The sequence below is a fragment of the Crocodylus siamensis genome, chromosome 5 (genome assembly GCF_052110815.1).
Source record: "Crocodylus siamensis isolate JL-2025a chromosome 5, ASM5211081v1, whole genome shotgun sequence".
Classification (NCBI taxonomy): domain Eukaryota; kingdom Metazoa; phylum Chordata; order Crocodylia; family Crocodylidae; genus Crocodylus; species Crocodylus siamensis.
In genome coordinates, this window is record NC_143399.1 from 33311277 (window position 1) to 33334714 (window position 23438).

Sequence of the window (23438 nt, forward strand, 5' to 3'; positions counted from 1 at the left end):
GGGCTTCATTTCAAGCTCACATTGTCCCTTTAGTTGGTAGATTCTCTTCTCAGACAGTAAGAATCAAGAGTCACAACACTGATTTGAATGTAATTTAAACAATTCTATATACCCTAATGACTTTTGAACTAACAGCAGCCCTGTGTGGTAGGTAAAGGATGTAGCCATTGAAACACAGAGGAGTTGAGTGGTTTGCCTGTGATCATACAAAATGTCTGCAGTAGAGCTGTAGAGTTAGAACTTGTCAAAAGCAGAGGCAAATCTCTGATTTCATGTAGCAGTTCTGTTATTGGTGTCTCAAGTAATATTGGGAATGGCTATCATAATTTGGAGAAATATAAACATTACTTAATGGCATTTCTCTAAAATGTTGATGATATAAGTCTCTAGTGGTAAACTTCACTTCCTAAATCTACTAAATACTAGACTAAATCTAGACATTAGATTTATGGCACATTAAAACCTGTCTGCCATCTGATAACTCCAGGTAACCTGTCTACATTTTACCAGCTATACCCTATCACCAGGTTAACATTCCCTCCTTCCCCACTCCTACCCACCTGTCTCTCACTGGTTAAGTCGCATCCCCTTTGATCTTCCCTGCCACACATTTGCATTTTCACAGATCTGCATTTTGCATAATGGCTTAAACTTCTATTATACCCAGGAGAGCACACAAACACCAGCAGCCTGAAGAAGGGTGTTTGTGCCCAAAAGCTTGTAAAGAACAATCTTTCCAACTATTTAGTTGGTCTAATAGAAGACCTTGTCTGCCAATGGTAAACTAACACACACTCCAAGTAAAGGAAAGAGTGGGGCTGTCTGCTGTGCTGAAGGAAAGCTGCAGAGACAAATGCACACTCACACTTTGGTGGGTTAGTCATGTTACTTCTCTTTTTCTCTGGGCTATCAATGCAGTGAGGACCCAGTTTCACAAGGTGCTGTACACACTTCTTCAGGAAGTTTAAACTCCCACCAAAGTTTGTGGGACTCAAAGATGCTGTGTACCGAGTACATGGGCTCAGTGTCCTGCAGAACTGAGCCTTTGACTCTCCACTGTCTTTCTGTGAAGGGTCCCTTAGAGTAATGTGAGACTAGACCTGAAGGCCGCACTATGTTCCACCCTGACTGGGTTACTAGATAATCCTGCAGCAAATAAGCCTAGGTGGGCCCTCTGGGAGTGATACTTTTGGAAGAGTACCTTCTTCATACTAACTCTTCACACCATCCAGAGAACAGACAGATAAGTTTCTTTTGCTTGAACAGAAATAATATTTCTGTAATAGATATAAGAGGGAATACATTTCTGTACTGCAGTTGTAAGGCCAGGTTCAGAATATACAGCCAGTGGGATGGGGGGCTTCCCAGGAGGCAGAGAGCTAGCTGCTCATCAGTCTCTAGTGTAAGAAACATGCTTGAAGAAAAGGCTCCTGAGGAAAGGTGAAAGTTAGGGATTTTTAGTGCCATTTTTTAAACCTGTGCTGACATTGATACAGTTCTTAATAGAACCAGGGCAGAGGATACACATTGACCTCTCACTATTTAGCTGAGCTAGGGGCACTGATTCAGGCTTGAGGGAGGCCAGAGTAGGAATCCAAGTTAGACTGAATTAAGCAATGTAACTCCACTCTGATTATCAAACTAATCCGAAGTGTTACCAACAAGAGAAGTTTTAAAACTACACTAAGCAGTAGTATTGGACAGAGAGGGGAAATAAGTTAGATCATGGGGGAGTTCTCAATTACAGACAATTTATAGACTATTTTGTAATATATTAATGGATCAGAAGTAGAAGGTTCTAATATTATTTCTCAACTTGGATTTTAATCAGGATTACACTGATAACATCAATCTAAATGTGCCACACAATAAAGACTTCAGAAAAGCACCTCTTTGTACAGAAGATCAAAGGGTCAAGTGAATGAAAAGTACTCTATGTTCTTGCCTTGAATGGCAAGCATTTACTATGCCATGGAAAGTTCAGACATATGCCATGCCAGAGAAGTGCATTTATAAAGAAAATAATCTACCTATATATTTTTAACTGTAAATGAACAAAGCAAACACTTACATTCTGAATAATTTATTTTTTCCCAGCCTCTGATATTAATGTGTTCAGTTTTTGCTGAGTTCTTTGGAAACACTTACATAGTCATTAGATGGTTATTATACTTAGTAGAGAAATAGCAATTTATGAAATGACAGCTCTGCTGAATCTTGTGGCTTTTGGAACAAATTGCATCTTCAGTTGCTATAGATAAGAGACCAAACACATTTTTTAAACAATATATAATTGAAATTCTTATAAAGAGAATGTCCCTTTGATAAATAGGGTTAACCTGGCATCATAAAGCCTGATTTTCCTGTGTTATTGGCAGTCCATTGAAGGGTGTATACTTATGTTTTTCCATCTCTAATACTTGCTTGGTTTGGTTTGTGGTTTGAATACAAAGCGTAAATGTAGTTACTAGGTTTGGGAGGGTGACACAATTTTTACTGAATGTCTAGAAAAATTCTAAGGCATTTAAAGGGCTGCCATCAATTTATAATCTAGTCCAGGAGTAGGCAACCCCTCGCATGGGTGCCAGAGCATGGTACATGAAGGCATTTTGTTTGGCATGCGTACTTCAGGGCTGAGGGCAGGCAGGGAAGAGTCTGGGGCTTGATCTGCATCAAGGATCGAGCCCCGCATGGCTTCCCTGCTGTTTGCCCCGTACATCAACATCTTACAAGTTGAGGTTGTGGGTGTTTTTGGCACTCTGCCCCAAATGTTGCCAGCCTCTGATCTAGTCATTGACAAAGCACCTGAAAATACGTAAGTTTGTTTTTTTTAATGTGTTATTTTCTCTAAATTTGTTCATGTAAACTGCTGTGTGTGGAGCACCTGTTCAAACTATAGGGGAACTCCCTAACAATTGAACAGGGCAGACATGCCAAAAAGAGGTGTGGGTTTTTTCCCCATTTCTACCCTCTTCTGGATATAGTGATCTTGTAATTATAGTTGGTAAAAATGTTTAGACAGATGTGTGTTAAGCTGACACATCCTTTTAAGATTCCCGTATATTTTCATAAATCATTATAAAATGCATTACATTTAAAATGTATAAGTGGGTGGACTATTAGCATCTGGGGCCTATCCTGCCAAACACAAACATCTTTATATGCATGGGTATCCCATTAAAATGAACATGACTACTCATGTCATGTTTAGTTAGGTGGGAAAGGCTTGTAAGTAGGGGTCTATTTAAGTTGAGGAAGCAGCCAGCTGATTTTGTGGGACAATCATGCTGCAATATTCATGGGTAGATCATGGCAGGGCCCCCCCCCCACCTCTGGCCAAGGGCCAAGGGGCCCTGGCCCCACACTTTACTGCTAATCGGATATGAGAGGTGTCAGTCATATGGCCCCACTCCTCACTGCTGATTTGGTTGTGAAGGCTGTCCATCGTGTGTACTTGCCTATTGCCCTGATTGGAGTGGAGGGGCAGGACCTCATGACAGGCAGGTTTTTCAGCCAGATACAAGGGGTGGGCAAGGCAGCCGTGTTGCAGTGCCATGAAGACTGCTGGCTCCCTCTGGGGAGCCAGTATTTTATTTTCAGTAAGTTTTCTCTTTTTTTTTTCCCTCTCAGATTTCATGGATTTTGTGCACACTGCCCACTTTTGCAATTTCCGTGAAATCCGCAAAATCACGATTTTGGTAGGCTTATAAGGACTGAGTCCTGGTTTGATGAATGTGACACATTCCCAAATCACCAGGTAGGCAGTTTTATCTATAATTATTCCTTGATAGCTAATTATTCTCCTGTGTGACATTTAGGGGATTATATGTGAATCATTAATGGCTTTTCAAACTGAAAATTGGTGGATAAAAATGGTTATAGTGTGTCTCTCTCCAGTTGTACCAGATTATTTTAATGCCAAGACAATTTCCACCTTTTTTTTTTTTTAAATGGGCAGAGTTCTGTTTTCTTATTTTCCTGGAGAAAATAAAAAATACATTTTAGTTTGCCATTTCTGGGGAGGTCTTTGAATAGGACCTGCTGGTAATTTTTCAAAGGTAAAAAGTACAGTTAGTTCCCTTCCCTTGCAAGTCAGTTGGAATCAGATACCTAACTCTCATCTGTTCTCTTGAAAATCCACTGCCAATCCACTCTTCTCCAGGCAATTATCCTCTCCTGTGTGGTTTTCGGTTTTTTTACTGTTTCTGTCAAACCTAGTTTAAACTAGTGTCCCAGGCAATGGGCTTTTGCCCAAATAAGTATTTTAGATAACCCATATATTGCTCAATCTCTTTGTTTACACAGGCAATATTTGTGTAGCTCAGAAAGGTGTGTGTCCTGAGCACCTGCAGATCCAGTTGATGTCAATAATATCTGCAGATGGTCAGCACCGCTCTGGATCAAATTCACTGGGAAAATCCTTGTTTTCAGGAGTTGAGCAGATGATGCAGAAACTGCTTCGATGCTCGCTGGAGTTGAAAACATGATAGAAATATGTTATAATCAGTAGCAATTATGTTAGTAGAAATAAAATCATTCTTTTAACCTGGTTTCCTTAACCATGAGGTGGGAAGTGGTTTCTGGCTACGATAGTTTGGTGGACACTATCATTTAACCGGTGAGGAGGGGATGTCTAGCCCTTCTGGTTGCAAAGTAACCCTCTGAATGTGTGAACTAATGCAGTGCTGCCTACCTAATGTTTCTGGGATGCTGTGGTGTCTGTTACAAAGGTTTTTCTCACTCTGAGTCAAGTTGAGCAAGAATGCTGGGTCAAAATGCCAAGGGCAGGGGTTGCTGGACTGCACAGGATTTCAAGATCCTTTATCCTCTGAGGGCTCCCTTGAGCAAGACAAAGCTGAAACCATGCGTTAGATATTTGAATGATTTTGTGGATGTTTTAAAGGGGCACTGCCAATACCCTGTTAACTTTTTTGTTACTGTTATAAGTAACACATAAGATAATCATCACAGAAAAAGATTAGAAGAGAAAAATCTTCTCTTTCCTCCTTCCCCAGTTTCTTTATTTTGTGCATTTGACAATACTTGCCTACAGTCAGTTTCACTGCTTCTTCAGGTGAATCCATTATTTCCCCTATTTGGGTCTTGGGAGAGAATATTTTTTTTAAATAGGATAATGAGATTGTAAGACAATAGTACTTGTCGGAGCCTGGTAGCATGTACAACATCAACCCTGGTCATTGATAAAAACTAGTTTCAAGCTGACGGTGCCTCTTTGAAAGAACAAGATTATTTATTTTAAGCACACATTTCTTAGACTATTTGTTTAAAAGGAGCCTTGTATGTTGAGCCCCCACTGACCCCTTTGCCTTGAGGGCTAAGAACACTAGGAAGAAAATTTCAAGGATTCCCCCTATCTCTGTTTCATAGTGTTAGGGATCCCTAACAATAGTCATTGTAGCCCTTTTCTCATATACTTCGCTACAAGTTCCTATCAAAACTTCTTCAAGCGCCTGTCCACATAATGTCAAAAGACTTGTGGGTTAATTCTGCTCCTTAGCAACAGAAAATCACAAAGAGCAAGACTCTTAGAGGCTCCAAGGTTTTCTATTCACATCTTCACCAGAAGGGTTTAATTCTCTGAGAGCTGCCAGTCAGTGGTAAGAGCAAACTTCTCAAACCTGAAACCTCTAAATCAGCTTCCTCACATGTATATCTCAAAATAGACAGGTGATGCATGTTCTGATATCCATGCCTACCCACTCCATAGAGAAAGCACTGGTAGATGTTGAACTGTAGCACTGCAAATTGCAACCTCCTGTGTGTGATGCAGGCAATTATGCCTCTTTGGTTTGAGACCAAATCAGCAGCTGCCTTTTGAAGCACAGACACATTCACTGAGGATGAATCCTGGTTCTGTTAAAACGGGGGTTGTCAACCAGAGGTACATGTATCTCTGGGGGTACTTTTACTTTGAAAGGTCCCAGGGGGTATGTGGGGATGGACTGCTGCCACCCTGTGCCGCTGCCTCACAGGAGAAGAGCCAGGGCAGGGTGAGAGCACTGCTCTGCCACTTGCCATGCCCCCACTTCACATCTGGCTGCTTGCCAGCCACCTTGCCTGTTCCCTCTACCCCGCCCCCACCCCCAGCTCGATGTCCGGCTGCTTGGCACCCTCCCTCCCAGGGGTACACTTCTTAAAAAGGGGGCCACTGCAGATACACTTATTTAAAACAGTTGAAAACCCTGTGTTAAATAAAAGGCAAAATGGCTATTGAGTTTTTTAGGATTTGGTCTTCAGTGTATAAGCTAATGCTGTTTCATAAACTTAAACCATCTGAACGTTTTCTACATACAAAACATGATCCTGACCTATCAGTACCCTTGACTCAGCATTGATTCTATTTTGCATATGCTGCAGGCTATGAAACAGTATGAAAACATTGCACACCTGCTTAGAATAGCATAAATGTTTCATAGTTGGTAGGGTCAGAAGGGGCCTGAGCAGATCATCAAGTCCAACCCCCCACCATGCTGACCCACCTTGTTCTTACAGGTCCACGCTTCAGTGCAATCACTGATATGCAAGGGATGCTGAAACCTCTCAGTCTGGTTTGAAAGCTGGCTATGACAGACTGCACATTATCAATACAAATAAATGCCTACTGTACTAGTGTTATTTTCTGCAGGTTTCTTTTCCATTTTGTGAAACCTCCTGAGGGTAGTTCAGTAAACAGAATTGCTCCATTGATATTCTGCTGCTAAGGGGTTAGAGAGAGCCAGGATCTGGTGGAGATACTGGGCTTCTGGTAGATTTTGCATTCTGTGAACTGAATTCTCTTTTACTTCATAAGGACCAAATCCCTCCCCTCAAACAAATATTAGTAAGAAACTCAATGAGAGAGAACTCAGAATTTGGATCCTCTATTCCCACATAGAAGCCTGGTGTTCCTCTTTGCTACAGGTTTCAGCAGGTTATTTGGAGCTCTAGACCTGTTAAACATTGACTTTTTCTGCCCCTTTTAATCATAGTAAAATCCAAGGTGAAGCACAGTAAAATCCAGGCCCCATTGAATTAGTATCTTGCACTGATTTCAGTAGATCCAGGATTTAATCCAGTCTGACTACTTTGAGTAAAGTGCTGCTCCGCATGACTGAAGTGGCACAATTCAGCTCTGCTGTTATGCCTGTTCGTTTTCTGTTCTTTTTTCTAACAAGTGCAAGGGGAATTGCAGGCGCAAGTATAGTGAAAGCAGTGACTTGAACCACATTTGCACTGATTTTTTTCACTGGTTTAAGGAATATGTCCAGCTCCTGGGAAGGAAATTCAAACACTGAGTTAGGTACCCAAGCTCCCAGAATAGTGATTTCTTCAAAAACCTGCATGCTGAGTGGGGATTTACCTAGAGCTAAACAATAAAAAATACTAAGCACAGAAGCATGTCTTAAATCCCACCATCCCTCTGGAGCTTAAGTAAGCCTATCCACTTGGAGTCCAGAGGCACCCCCTGAGGAAAAGGGCCAACAATTACTTTGTGAAGAGACTGAGCAGGGCTTACTGTTTTAAGATGAAGGTGGTGGTACCATGCACATGTACATGCACATACACAATAGCTTAGTGGGTCAAATACCTAGGATGTGGGAGACAGACTCTTTGGGTTAATCCGGTCAGTATCTTTTCTTAGACCAACTCAAATAGTTGGAATGTGGGAGGCTTGCATTCTGTTTTTTAATCAATTCTTGTTTAATACGATGATCTCCCGAGTTCCCTTCCAGCCCTGATGTCTATGAAATCTATGAAATATAAAATGTATAAACAGTCCTGAGAGTAAGGCTCAGACCCCAGATCTCTTCCCTCCCAGCTAAATGCTGTCTTTTTGGCTGTCTGTTCTCCACCTTGTGAGTCTTTCAGTCTTTTCTGTGCAGGGGCCCAGTTTCACCAAGAGGGGTGGAGTGCACCTGCACCCAGCTTAGCCTATGGGCAGGTGCTTAGGGAACTGTCCTGAGAAGGGGTGATGTAATTCTGAACCCATCAAGATGAGGAGTGTATTGAACACCAGTGCATACTTCCTGCAGTAGTGCTGTAACAGCTAGACTAGAGGTGGTCAACCCCTGGGTTACAGGTCAAATGTTGGCTACAGAGCCATGGCATCTGGCCCGCAGGAAATGTGGCCTGGGTTGGGAATTTTGGCAGGGAAGTAGCGGCAATTAAGACTGCTACCCCTCCCTCACTGCTAAATTACCAAGGCCCATGTGGCTAGATCTTGCTCAAGCTGCCCCCCCTTCACTCCTACAACAGCCAGGTTGCACTTCACCTTCCAGCCCATCCCCCATAAAGCTGGATCAGGCCCAGGCCCCACCTGCCCACCCCATGTGCTGAATTGGGTCCCCATTACACCTGCCCCACATGGTGCGGCCAGCCCTTGAGGTGAAAAGTTAGGGCACCACTGCACTGAACTGTGATGTGAAAGGTGGGAAGCAGTGGCTTCACCACTGCTGGTTGCATCCTGTGACTGGCTCGATCCCACTCTATACGTTAGGGTTCCTCAGGGTATTGCTCCACCTAGGTTCTGAATCCCAGGACCTAGGTGCCGAGCTACATAAACCAGGAAAGATCCTGATGTATGCAAAAGCAGAACTGCAGGTACTTGAGTAACTTTCAGGTCAAACAGGGAGGTGCTTCAGGAGCTTTCAGGGTTAGGCAGCTGCTATATGGGATTTTTTGGTTTATGGTTTTGGACTTAGTCCATCTGTGCCCTGCTTTAGGTGCCTAAATTCTGATTTGACTCTAGCTCTAACTTCGTTGACTTCAGTAGAATTATTCCTGATTCATACAGTTGTAAGATCAGAATAAGCCCCTACTGACTCCTTCCTACCCCCAGAGTGCTGGTGTACCTTCTTTCCTGAGGCAAAGCTTAGTATAACTGAGAAATCTCCAGGGAAACAGGAAATAATTACTTCAACGGGGAAAAGTAAATGTTTGGAAAGATTAATTTGATTCCTAAGAAAAAGAAATCAAATGTATGAGTATAAGAACAAATCATGCCACAGTCCTAATTAAATCAAAGGAGCCTGGCTTACGTAAGCACTTTAATAGTACAGGCAGAATTAATTCATTTAGCATCACTCTTACTCTGGGCTGGTTGTTCCTAGACTGTAAGATAAGCATTTTTTTTACTGAGTAATTTAAAAAAATCAATACAATATTCGCTTGTGTCAGGACTCAGCAGGATAAACTGAAACATGGAGAGGCTGCTCCAAGTACAAATGGCTACAAATAAAACTTACAGCAACATGATTATTGTGTATTACATTGTTTCCATAATACTTATCACATCATTTTTTAAAGATTAGTTGATACCTAGGCCTTTCCAGGAGCCTGAAACTGTGGGCCCTAGATAAATTATAATTTTGTCTCCTACAAAAGGGTACCAGGTCTTTAAACCTGCATAGCTTAAAAATTAAAGACTTTTATGTATTTTAAACATTGAAGATATTTAGCAGTTTATTGATAATCAAAATGGTTAAAAATAAAGTATACTTTTCTCCATTGTTCTGTTAGACTGTTGGGGTGTTGTTTTTTGGGGGGGGGGGTTGGTGTCTTATCTAGACAATACAAATAAACTGAACAGTTTATTTGGGGGGGTCAGTTTCAATCTATGGTCTTCAGGCAGCAGCTGGAGTTTGCAAAGTTTTGTATGCGAACATAGAAGGGAATATTTGCACTGAAAGAAAAATATATACATTGCACAGCTATGTCTGTTGATTAGAGCTTCTGTAAAATCACGGGTTGCTTTTCCTTGAATAAACCTAATTTAAAGCTGCCCCTTTAAAACTTTTTAAATGAACTTCCTATTACTTCAGTGCAGATCACTGTGAGCAGCTCTAGTTATTCTGAATCCTTGTCTTGTTAGGCCATGTTAAAAATAATTAGGTCTCATTTTTTAATATCCTTAGTTGGATGCTAAGTCCCATTTACTGGGTAACATTTGTGGCCTATGTTGTACAGAAGTAGAAGTAAGTAATGATAGTGGCTTCTTCTGTCCAAATCAGTGGAACTGATATTCAACATCTGCATGACAACAGTGCTTAGAACAGAGGTTCTCAGCTTTCCAGGCTCCTGCCATCATTTCTGGTGTGACCTGACTTTATCATAGAATTTCTTCCAGGGTTCACATGTAAGGGTTGCAGTCCCATTTGGGATTGTGACCCATAGTTTAGAAACTACCAACCTATGAGTCGGGTGGGCAAAATGTGGCCCGCAGGCCAGATGCAGCCCACCAGGTCACTCTATCTGGCCCGCAGGGCCCCTAAAAAACCAGAAAATTAGTATTTATCTGCCTCTGGCTGCCTGTCATGTGGCCCTCGATGGCTTCCCAAAACTCAGTAAGTGGCCCTCTGTCCGAAATTATCGCCCACCCCTGCATAAGTCAATGAGCTAAGGTTCTAGTTTGGTAGGTTGTACACAAACGTATAGAAAACCAAAGTCTGGGTCACAAAGAGTTTAAATACTAAAAGGACTGCTGTGAACACTGTTGTCAACAATCACACTGACCAGCACTAACTTTATTCATCAGTCTAGACCAGGAAAACCTATGGTCAGCTCCATGTTACTTTACGTGGTTGTTGGTCACCATGTTCAGAAACAGTAGGATTTCAAAACAGTTTAGACAATGACTTTCATTGATCTTGATACTTCAGTAAACCATTTGAACTGATCTAGTTATTGGAAAGATACTGTAACCCACATGCAAAAGCTGCCAAAATAATTATTATGTTATCGCTCTTGTCTTCCTAATTTTTTCTTCTTCCATATGTGATTAGATTCTTAAGATGGGTCCCTTCCATCCCTATGTTTCTGAAAAGGGAGAGAGCATTGATTCTCATTCTAGTTACCTCACGAAGGAAGTGTGTTGTCCTCACCTGCACTCCGATAGGAATGGTAAAAGTTATTGGGATTTTTTGGATTGTAGATGTACAGTAAAATGACAAAGGGATAAGCAGCCCTAAATGTAGCATGAGAAGGATCCCTCTGCTGCAGGCACCACAGCTGGAAGGCCTAAGTTCCCTTCTGAAGGATTCTTACAAGTCTTGGCAGAGTGTAAGCTGGAGGCAGATATGGCAGTGATTTGGGGTTTGGTCCTGGCACTTAACTCTGCAGAGATTTGGGGCATTGCTGGGGCTCACAGGAAAGCTGAGGGTAGCTATTGTAGGAGATCAGCCACTCAGTCTTTCTGAGTTATACCATCAGCTTCTTCAGCCTATGGAACAGCTAAGGATTTGAAAGATGCAAAGGTGGTTTCCATTCCCCAGGACGCAGATCTCTTATAGTGGTTTAACATTTTCCACCCAGGAGCCGAATCCACTTATTTTAGTTTTCTAAGAAGATCTCTATCCAAACAGCTGCAACAACACTTGACAAGATGATATTTTGGAAGGAGAAACACTTAAAACCCCAATAACTTTTTTCATTCATTCTTTTATGCATCATAAACCCTTTAAAAGATAGCTTATTTGAAACAGTAACTGCATGCTGCTGCATTAGTATCAGATGCAAAGGGGATCACTTAGCTGGCTCTTTGACTAGAGCTCAAGTGCTTCAATTGGTACACAAATAGAGAAAGAGAGCACTACTGAGGACCAGTGAAAGAAGGAAATACAATACTTTCAACGTATCATCTCTTCAAAGCTCTCCTATTATAAAAATACTAGAGTGTGACTTCTATTTTTAGTTAATATCATATTGAAGGCCTAATAGTAATCTCCTCTCTTGGTCCCTTAATACCAAACGTAATTAGTTTTAGATGTTTATCAAAAAAAAGTCTGGTAGTAGGTAATGATAAAATCCCTGTTATTACAGCTGCCAGATCAACCTAGAACATACAGACTAGCAGCTGTCACAGGAGAAGTCTATTATAATGTGGGTCAGTGAGAACAAACCAAGAAAACAAAAGCCAGTGTAACTTGCACTTGCTCGCTTACTGAGATAGGTCTTTGAAATTCCTGGATACTGTTCGTTTGATAGTTGTAAAGAAAGCATCAATTGATTTTTTTTTTTTTTAAGTATTTACTTTTCCTGTCTCCTTCATGCAAATTCCTCACGTGGAGCAGGTAAATAATAAGGAATGGGCATACCCATTTCTTGATGGTGGTTATTAATACAGAGATCCCTAGATGCAAGAGTATTACTGTCACAGTTAATTTTTGTTTGTTCAGTATAAAATCTGAGACTATGATAACAGAGGAGGAGAATGGCTGAACATACACTGTAAACAAGTGTCAATTTTCAAGTTGTTTGAACCATACATAAGAACAGTTATGCATGCGTATTCATAGTATGCAAATGTACATGAATGACTACATGTATACACTCTTCTAAAGAAAAATACTATCAAATTTAACAGAGAATTCTGTTTTCTCATAGAACCTTTTCAACTGATCCATGTAACTGTATATACATTGAATATAATTTCTTTTAAATTCTTTAACATGGTGAAAAATGATCTAGAGAGGAAATTTTCTGATGAATGCTATTTTAAGCATTGATTTAGGTAACCCTCGTGGAAACCTGGTAGTTTAATATCTATAAGTCCTGTAGAATTTTTCAATATGAACAAAATATGCTGAAGTTGTGTGCAATACAACAGGTAAACGTGACTTTGGGATTTGATTCTTTACTCATTTGAAAGTTCTACTCGTGAGGCTACTCCTCTTGAATATACTCGGTGAGATTTACCTAATTGAGTGGGTCTTAACTTATTTCAGAACTGATGCACCAATTTAAATCTGCATTAATCATTTTGTGTGGTTCACATATACAATGATATATTAAAGTCCCAAAAGAAATTATTTATTGTGTAGGGTGAATGTATTAATGTAGTATCCAGTTAACTTCAGCAAAGAATCTAACGGATCAGAGTAATTAAAGAGAAGCAGCATGACATTTCACCAGAGATTAAAGAAGTCAGGTATAAGTTTAAAATCAGAATTAAATGGAAAAAATCGATAATATTTGAAGTAGGTAGGTATGCTGTGCCCAGGTAAGCAATAGCATATCTTTATTCATGAAGAAATCTGTTGGAACGTTATATCTCCATTTGTTTTTTATTTAACATTTTAGTTAAAGAATTTCAAAATGTATCACTCTGTGTTAAGGAGGTTCTACAAAAGGCATGGTTCTTTTGATTTAAAGCAGGCATGTCAAATGTATGGCCTGTGGGCCAGATCTAGTCCATGGACCATCCTGAATCACTCATCTGACCCGCAAGATTAGATGAGTCTAACAGCACTGATTTAAAGTGTAATCTGAGAAGTGATTCAATGGTACTGCTGAATTTCATGGTTGTTATGTCTCAGTGACTTAACATATCAGTCTGTTTTGTTTACAAAAGGATGAAAAGGATGATTTTTCTGTCAAAGCTAAGGTGCATCTTTCTGTGTTTTTCAATAGTAATAAGAATTATGCGGGTCGAATCTGTTTCCATTACACTATCCCATAGCTATGTGGTTTCTGTTGTACTGACAGGAAAAGAAAACAGCAAAATAGATTTTAGTTGGTCTAATAAAGGGTATTGGATTTACCCAAAGAACCTTGTCCACCAGTAAAGTAAGCACTTGTATTTCTGAATGCACAGAAAGAGAAGATTTGTTTGTTGTGAGACACTATTTTTTGAAAGTCAAGATCTACTTGAGGATTTAACGAACGTGGTCTTGATTAAACCTCCCTTGGGTAGATCAGAAGTAGTTATGTTAACACAGCCAATAGACTGGAACAGCACTGTACCTAGACTCCTGGCAGCTATGGGCAAACTTTTAGTATTGGGCCCCCCTTTGCCAAAGGTGATGATAATAATAATTTTAAAATTACCATTTTGGGGCCCCCTTTCTGTTTGGGCCCAAGCAGCCACCTGGTTCACCCATGCCTGTGTCTGGCCCTGGACTGGAATATGTGAAGTCTCATTCTTAGCAATAAGTGTCATCATTTTGTTTCCTATCAGGTGGAAATACTCGACTGGAAGACAAAAAAACAGCTGTGCTTCCTGGATAAGGTAAATGAAAACATGCAGGTAAAATGGCAGGTGACTTTTTAGATTAGGTTATTTTTCCTTAAGGAATTTTAGTGACTGTGAAAGGGTAAGGCAGTGGCGACGTGTAGGAGGCTCATGGGGGTGCACATGCACCCCCTGAGAGTGTTGGTGCACCCCCTGACTGGCTTAGGCGATGGGCAGGGAGGGCAGGTGGGAGTGCTGGTGTCCCCCCTGCGAGTGCTGGCTGGGGCGTGGGAGTGCTGGATGTAGTGCCGCAGCTGCTTCTGGGAGCGCTGCTGCTGCTTCCTGGTCGGTGAGTTTTGCCATGGGGGAACCCACATCCCCTGTCGATGAGATTGAGGGGGTGGTCCCCCTGCGGCCAGTCGCTGACTGGTTGCTGGGGTGGGAACACGTGCCCTCCCCTGACTAAGGTGGCACCAGTCGCCCATGTGATGAGGGGGTAGAGTTATATCTGTACAAGCAAGCTCTCCTATATTGCCTTAAAGTATCTTATGCCTATTCTAGGAGCAGGAGTCAAAACTTCCCTCTGAATTTTCATTCATGCAATCCTCAGTCTCTCAGCTAAGGTCACTGAGTATTGCAGTGGGTACCAGTTATGTCTCAGTGACCCAAAATCCATCAAACCATGATCACGTTTTCAAAATTTGCAATTACTGCTAACATGGATGAATTTGAAACACAGTCTACAGGTGAAAGGCTCCCCCTTTCCTTTTACAGGACAAATAGCTTGACCTATTTATGTTAATACCAAAATACTTTGGCAGTATTTCAGACAGTGTTAGGGACAGTGACCTGAAAAATGTTCACTAGAGTATTCTTGTGCCTAATGGTCATACTTTAAAGCATGTCACTTACATGAACAATTTTTTGGTGTTGCTTAGGTGGAACCACATGCTACAATTAGAGAGATCAGATTGATGTTCCATAAATTATGTAAGTAGTATATTTTTGAATGGCTATATAGTGAGAGTAAGACCCACCCAAAAGAGCGTGCAGTGAATCATCACTCAGCTCTTACCCATACTCTGCAGTAGCAGTTAGGAGGTGACTACACAGACTACAGAAGATGGCTACAATAAAGGAAAATATTATATTGGAATATTCAGTACATATTATTTAAAGGGAAATTGTGTAGTTTAATAGAACATGCAGTGTATATACACATTAATGTTAAGTAACCTGAACATAAGCATTAACTTAGCTGAGACTTTATAATAATTGTTCTCTTTTTTCCTAAACTCCTATTATTTATACAAACATTTGCTATTGTCTGTGTATGAATTTCATAATAAACATAAATCATAAAAAAATCTCCAGCTAAAACTTTCTCTTCTTTTTGCCATCATTAAAACAGTAGGTAGTCCACAGGCAAAACTTATGGATTACTTTAGTATTTTCTCTTTTGTCTTGCAGATCCACAGTGGTATCCAGCAAGGCAGTCAATAAGACTTAAGCCTAGTAAGTATTAATCAAGTCTGGAGTAATAAAGATATGAACAGAGTACTTGCAGGGAGGGGTGCTCTATGGCCAAGTTTTCTACAGTAGGTAGGCAGTCTACTAACTAGGTAGTAGGGCTGTATGAAGCTTCGATTCCTGATTCAATTTGGCAGAGATTTGGCCTGATTTGGTGGAATCTGAATTGAATCAGGAGACCCTTTAATCTCTCTGAATCAAATTGGAACCCTCCAAAGAGATTCGGACAGATTTGGAGATTTGGACATAGACACGGCTTTAAATGTATTTTCTACATACCTCTAGGTAGCAGGGACTCATGAGTGCTGTGATGCTGGGGTACATGGGGTATCTCATAGGAGCATGGGGCTCCCAGCACGCTCAGCAGCAGACCCAGAAGTGAACCAGACTCTTTCAGGTCCTCTGGGGAGTGCATTGGGGGGAGCCCCCACACACCCTCCAAGCTCAGCAACTGGTGCCTCTTGGGTTGGGGGGGGCACCCGGGGTTCCCCTGTGGCCAGTCTCCAAACCAGGGGAGCACGGGGGGCCCCTCAGCGCACTTCCAGATCCACTTTGAAGTACTTCTGGTCCACTTCTAGATTGACTGCTGAGCATGTGGAGGGGCCCCCTGCGCTCCTATGGGACGCTCCATCCACCCCAGCATCACAGCGTTCATGAGCCATGCTGGTACCTTGAGGTATGTAGAAAGAACATTTAAAGCTGTGTCTATGTCTGAATCACTTATTCTCTGAATCAGCATCGCATCTTCAGATTTGGATTTGGCTGAATTGAATCAGGGACAGTGAATCAAATCACTGTCGCTGATTCAGTCTGAATCTGAATCGAACAGGGACCGCTTCACACACCCCTATTAGGTAGTGATGTGGGAAACACATGGGACTGGCACTGGCACTCGCTATCTAATTAACTTGAGAGTTTACATTGTGTTTTAATGTATTTATTTTTAACTATTGAGCACTTCTACTTTGGAGACAAGCAGCATGGAATCTTATATTACCTTCACCTAACTGCAGAGAAATAGACCAAAGAGTGGGACTCAGTTATCTAAGGGTTGTGCGCTAGAGTTATTGGTTCACTTTACTTCTGTCTCAGGTGGGAAGTCACAGTTCTCTTGGCTGATAAGCCATTGCAAAATACATTAATGTGAATAGAGGAATTGCTGATGCAGCTGATGCCAGTTGGCTGATTCAATTTGTTTAGTCCTAAGTATTCCTAATAGAAAATACTTATTGTATGGCCTTGGTGCATAAGAGAGAGTGTAATTGAAAAAAATCTGTTGATTCTTCCTAATTGTTCAATTAAAAGCTTGCACTTACTTTTTTTTTGCCTCTTTTAAGCATCAGAAATTTTATGCATACCTTTAAAATTATTAAAACAGTGCAGGTTATCACATTATTTTGGGATTAGTTCATGGAAAATGCATGATTTGACCAGCTGTTTGTGTATATATTATAACGCCACATCCAGGGACCCTTGCTGAAAACTTGTCAGAGGAGAGAGCTGGACCTCTTAGGATGCCCCTGAGTACAGGAGCAGAAAGCCTGATTACCCTCAGCCCAAAGCAGGCACGTGTCTCAAGTCAAACCTCTTGTGTCAGAAGAAGTCAAGTAAACAACTAAACTAGGATTTAAGGAGGAGTGAACATATATATTGCCATGTAAAAGAATCCACCCATCGCTTCTCATTGCCACAGAAGAGCCAAAACACTGTGGAACTGCCAAGAATCACTAGGCTGAAATGAGAGGCAACTAATTAAGTTATGCAAGGGTTTTGCATAATGTCATGGGGGGTCTTTCTAGGACAGCATTTCCCAAACTGGGGGGATGTGCTCCCTGGAGGGATGCAAAAGCTTTTGGGTGTAGGTCTAAGTGAATCACAGTGCAGTCAGTGACGCAACCCATTTCAGCTGCTACTGCCACTTCCTTCACTGCAGATTCCCCTCACTCATGGCTATTGGTAGCTATCAGTGATAGAGGGGAACAGTGGTGGCATCTGCAGTGGTGAAAGTATCCAACCATAATACAGCAGGGTGTAAACTCATGAGTTTTGGGAAACATCAGTCTAGGGAGTTCTTGAATGATGCAAATTGACCCACCCAAAAGAGCATGCAGTGAACCATCGCTCTTGGCTTTTATCCATACTCTGCAGTGGCAGTTGGGAGGTGACAAAGCAGGCTATAAAAGTCAGGGCTTGGTATTCTTCTTCATGGTGTGGATATCACTGATGCTTTATGGAGTCTCCGTATTGCTATTGTTCTGAATACAAGAGCAAGCAAGCTGAATAGAAACATTCTGAATTTATTTGTGGACACCTCAATAAGTGTATGCATCAGGAGGAGGATCTGTCAGACTAATCCAAGTGGTGTGGAAGGTTTCTTTAAGGTTAAGGTGCTACAATAATTTACTTTAATTTCACTGAAATGTGTATAACTGCTTCTTTTTCTCAGAGGGAAAAGCCTTGAGGGATGAGGAAATTCTGCAGCACCTCCCAGTTGGCACAACTGCTACACTGTATTTTAAAGATTTAGGGCCTCAAATAGGATGGACTATGGTGAGAGATGCCTCAGATCTGACCCATTTTAACTAATGTTTTTCCTTAGTTACTTCTTGCATCACTTTCTGTTTCCATTTATTTAGGATTTCCATTTGCTGTCTGGTCTGATAAGAGATGCAGACAGTGAATCCTTCTTTTCAGTACAGTTCATTTAGTCAAAGAATCCAACAAAAGAGTGTAATGCAAACCTTGCAGTTCAGCCCCTATGGAAAAACAAAAAAGCGATTGCTTGCACATGGTAGACTGGCATTACAGAACTCAAAAGTATTTAGGCATCAAGCTTTCATTGTTTTCAGTAGAGTTAGGCATCTAACTGCCTGTGAGGATCTGGGCCTTAGTGATTATACAACTTCTGTTCTTTCCTCTCAGAAATCAGGTTTATTTTGGTGTCCTGGAGTTCAGTCTGCAAAAATGAGTAAGTTTCTTGGCCCCAGTAAAAATACGCAGGAGAATAAAATGACTCATCTGCTTGTTCACAGAGGACAGAATAGCAATGGCAGGGTGGTGAAAACTGGTTATATCAACAATATTAATAGCTGTCCATCTGACATCACACGTTCTGCTGTCTTAACTCAAAGGAAAGTTCCATCATGGAAATATTATCCTGTAGCATTAAGCAGGTAGCCAGTGTCTCTGTACTAGGCCTCCAGAACTTTTGCAAGATGCATATTGTCCTTTAGCTTTAATTTAAATGTCACAGCATAAAGGAAAAGTTCATTAGCAATTTAAAGGCACATTTGTCATTGTTAGCTACAGTGATTCATATATGACAAAGAGAAAATTCATAAAAATCATTACATCTAATTACTATTCAGCAGGTATAAATCCTCATAGCCTCAATTTGGATCCTATGTTAGAAGGCCAAAACGACAATTGCAACACGAGCAGCTGAAAAGCAGAATTCATGTACACTGTAACACAACAGTACTGGCAAACATCATGAAAGTCAGAGAACTTTCATAAGATTGAACTCCATTTAGACCAGAGGCCGTCAGTGTTTTTGGGCAGAGTCCCAACAATACCCACAACCTTGATTTGTACTATGTTGGTGTGCCAGAGGTGGATGGTGGGGGAGCCACTAGAGACCCAATCTTTGTTGGGCAGTACAGCCCTGACCCCTTCCCTGCCGTCTGCCTTGAGGCGCATATGCCAAACAAAATGCCTTCACATGCCATGCTCTGGCACCTGTGCTGGGGTTGGCTACTTGATTTAGACCACCATCACTTTGTCACAATATTCAGATATAATCTAAGAAAAATTTAATTTCATCAAATAAAAAAAGTCAATATTCTTCCCATCTTGTTGGTTTATAAATTTGGTAGGAAAAGTGCTGATGAACTTATATCAGCTGATGATAACGCAATAGTTTTTTGGACAAGAGTGCTTCTAACTGTATTAGAAGAAAAATAAACTCTGTGTGTATGTGTGTGTCTGTTACTTTATTAATACAAATACAATAGGTTTACCTTATTTTTCCATAATCAGGATATGAACTTCTTTTCCTCAGTTAGGAAATGACTATAATTACCAATGTCTGACACACAGTAAACAGCAATTCAAAGTGATGCTCCTAAGAAACCTATATTTAAATTCAGATTCAATCATTTGAGACTACTCTCTTTTTTCCCAGAAGAGATTCTCCAACAAAGGCTCTTCTTTTAACGTACGGTTTACATGTAGCTTTCTAAGACAAGATAAGGACTGGAGTTGCATCAATGTATATGCATCCACATTTGTCATGATTATATGTGCTGCCTTGTTAATTACACATACAAACTTTGTCATTTGTGTATGCAATCACAGTTATTATATACAATCACTGCAAATGCATGTGCATGCTATTCATACGTATTTTCAACAATCTCAACCTCTATTTTGAAATGATGTAATGCCAAAAAATATCCAGCCTGACTCAGTGGAAGTCCTGAACATAGTATATTGCTAACCACAAAGAAACCAAAGCATAGTCACTGACCCACCCAGTCTTTTAATTATTTTCTTTCTGTTTTTGCAGGTATTTTTGATAGAATATGCAGGACCATTGTTCATCTATTTTCTGTTTTATTTCCGTATGCCTTTTGTCTATGGCCTGGATGAGAGATTTACATCAAGGCCACATCCAGTAGTTAAGTAAGTTCTTTCAAAGCCTTAGAGCAGTATTTCTTGTTAACATAATAGTTTTTTCCAAATGTCTTGCCACAATTGTTTTTTTAGCATTCTTAAATGCTTTTGTCTTGCTGTTTCTAGCTTGGCATGTATCTGCCATTCTTTCCACTACATCAAAAGGTTGATTGAAACAGTATTTGTTCACCGGTTTTCCCATGGAACTATGCCACTGAGGAATATTGTTAAGGTAAATTGTTACAAAATCTAACCACGGTCCTCTTATAAATTTAATCTAGCCACCCTCTATTCTGCTTCCCTGGCACAACTTTTTTGATGTGACTTTGTGGTAATATACAACTCTTACTCATAAACCTGTAATTCTTTTAAAAGATTTCTTACAATAATTTTGCCACTGCAAGCTATGTGCCACCACATCATCGCATCTCCTGTTATTTTTGCTCTTTTGCTTCATTGTTTTTTCAAGATGGTAATACCTTTAGCATTCTTTCCCCTTTACAGGCAGCCAGTTCTTTTAGGCATGAATATTTCAGAAGCAATTTTATATTTTAAGGGGGGTACAATCAAGCACATAGAGATTATTTTAACTTTTTAAATTTGCTTTTTATAATATTATTTTATAATAGTTTCTTTCCTTTGCACTGTCATTTTCCATTAGGCGATTATATTCATTTACCTTTGCTTCTTTAGCAAAAAGCAGGATGTCTGTTCTGCCTTTCTTTCTTTTCTCAGATAAGCACAATCGAATATTAAACAGCACTGCTGTGGGAATAGAGTCTCAGTTAACTTGCACTCTCCCTGTTTGCTGAGTGCCTGCGCAGCAGTACAGTGTACTGCATAATTATGCACGGACTATGGATATTACAAAAAATTGGCAACCAAATTTTAAAACAATTTTATATTGTATTTACTCAAATATCACACACATCTTTTCCCCCTAAATTAGGTATCCAAAATTGGGGTGCAGGTTTTAAGCAAGGAAATTGATTTCTGTGCCTGAATGGAGGCATAGGGATGCTGAAGGAACATGGGCAGGAGGAGTAGAGCCTGCTGTGTGGCCAAAATCAAGAGGCTTAACCCTGTCACAGCTGCCAGTTTGAAGACATGAAAAGAATTGGGTATAAACTGGCCATGACTAACTGGTAATGAGGGCCACTGGCAGACTTGGGGGGAACCCCCCCCCCCCCCCAAAACAGTGCTTTACTTTCAGCTTAGCTCACCCCTGCACTTAGCGCAGTGCATGCTCAGAAGAGGAACCATGTCAGTTGGACGCAGCTTGCTTAGCATCTGTACAGATCATACACTTCAGTGGGGCTTTTTGGTGCTTTTATCTAATAGCTGATTGAATCTTTGGGTCTTTTTCTTTCAGTGCAAACCGTATTTGTGTGGTAAATCAAATCCTTTGACCAGTGCTTGTTCACTTTAAGTACCACATAATTACAACTGTTTACATTTTAATGTTTAAGACACTTTGTAAAGAACTTTTTTTCTGCCCTAAAATCTGTTGGCAGATGATTTGGCCCCTGACATCACTGAGGTTTATGGCAAGATTTCCTTTTTGTATGTTTCCATCCCAAGAGCACAAGCCCTAAAGGGCAAAGTCTGTAATTTTGCACAGAGCTAAGTGCATTTTGGGCCATAGTGTAAGCTAGAGCTGTCCAACTGGCAACCTGTGGAGTATGTGCAGCCCATAGCTTAAATCGTGGCCCCTGGGCTCCCACCCAGCTGTTGCTCTGCCAGTGTTCCAGATGCAGAACCAGCCAGGGGCTCTAGGCTCCCTCTTCCTCTGGCCTGCAGTGCTGAGGAGGAGCCCATGGCTAGAGAGCTGAAGGTAAAGTGGAGCATGCAGGTGCGTGGAGCAGTGCGACAGGGAGCAGAGTTATGCGGTGTGCAGCCCTATGCCCCATGGCTCCTGGTCACCTCAAACTTGGACAGCCCTGCTGTAAGCCAGTTATTAACTGTAGTTGGCACTGAGGGTGAAGTTACATGTTACACTTTAACCATACTAAGGGCACTTAAAACTTGAACATCCATGTGAACCCATGCTAAGTGCCCTCCAAGCATCTGAAAAGTTATGCCACTTCAGGTGAGGGTTACTTCTGGGTTATGCCACCTAGATTGAGTTAGTGTAACTTCAGTCTGCTCCACAGAGACAGTCTTCCAGCATCCCAGGATGCACCACTCCCAGGGTAGCTCTGCCTCCACAGCAGGGATAGCCCAGGTATTGTGGCTTCTAGCCACATCCTGCTCCAGCTCTCTAGTGGCAGGTCAGAGCTGTGCAGGCAAGAAACAGTATTAACCCTTAGCATGCAGTTGTTCACAGCACATTCTAACTTTAACACTGCTTAGCATTTTACAGATTGAGTATGGTCTAAGTGTAATGAGTAACTTCATCCTGACTGGGAGCCCCAACATAAGTCCTACTTCTTGTTCTGCTACAGAATTTATATCCATCTTTGGAGAAGTCATTTAATCTCTTTGTGCGTTAGTGCCCCATTATCTGTAACTTAGTGATAACACTTTCTTTTCTCTACCATTTCTTTTGGTCCCCAAGTCTGAGGCAGTGACTGCCTCTAAATACATGTTTGTATAATACCTTGTAAAACAGGGTATCAGTCTTGTTTGAGATCTCTGGGGACTTCCATTGTGCAAACACTAATTATGGCAACAAGGAAAACTGGAATTCATCATAACACTTGATGCAGGTTGAAAGGTGCACCCCTTCTTGTGGGGTGTGGCATTATATTACCCCTCACACAGTCATTCCTGAAAGAACCACATTGTCAGACTGACTGGCTACAATTAGCAAATAGCTTTTCAGATGCTGAGCTTAGATACACCCTGCCTCTGGGCATTCCTGCTAAAAATGCTGTGTCAGTGCATGTCTGTAGGTAATTGCTATCGTACTACTTGACTGTCTCTGTACATTTAAGCAAAGCCCAAGTATCAGAGCCTTCCTCCTCATGACAAATAGCTCTTCTGGGAGGATGTAGACTTACAGCTGGTCATGGATTTGCCATTAAGCAATTGCTGTGAGTGCCAAGACTATCTCAGATCAGGTGCAGGTTTTATTACTGTGCTCACGTATCTTTAACCGGAGACTTTTAGGCTTGGCAGATTGTGTTGCATTTGAAATGCACATTGACAAAATAAAAATCCCTTCCCTCCCGCCATGCTGCCCATGGTATTTGTATGGAACATTGATGGCAAATTTACATTCCTTGAAATTCAGCAAAAAATTCAACTTGCAATAGCAGAGGACCAGCATGTTTGCCAGAGCTCT

The 23438-nt window shown here is 41.1% G+C and overlaps 1 protein-coding gene across 1 annotated transcript in view; it reads left to right on the forward strand.

The window, feature by feature from the left end:
- The window catches only part of LOC149863703 (very-long-chain enoyl-CoA reductase-like), a 34147-nt gene that overhangs the window by 2521 nt on the left and 8188 nt on the right, over nucleotides 1-23438 (forward strand). Inside the window, exons 2-7 of the mRNA XM_090047553.1 lie at nucleotides 13955-14005; nucleotides 14887-14938; nucleotides 15419-15463; nucleotides 17925-18028; nucleotides 20046-20161; nucleotides 20279-20384. Of these exons, the coding sequence (XP_089903679.1) occupies nucleotides 13955-14005; nucleotides 14887-14938; nucleotides 15419-15463; nucleotides 17925-18028; nucleotides 20046-20161; nucleotides 20279-20384 (474 nt within the window). The remainder of the gene's footprint in view (nucleotides 1-13954; nucleotides 14006-14886; nucleotides 14939-15418; nucleotides 15464-17924; nucleotides 18029-20045; nucleotides 20162-20278; nucleotides 20385-23438) is intronic.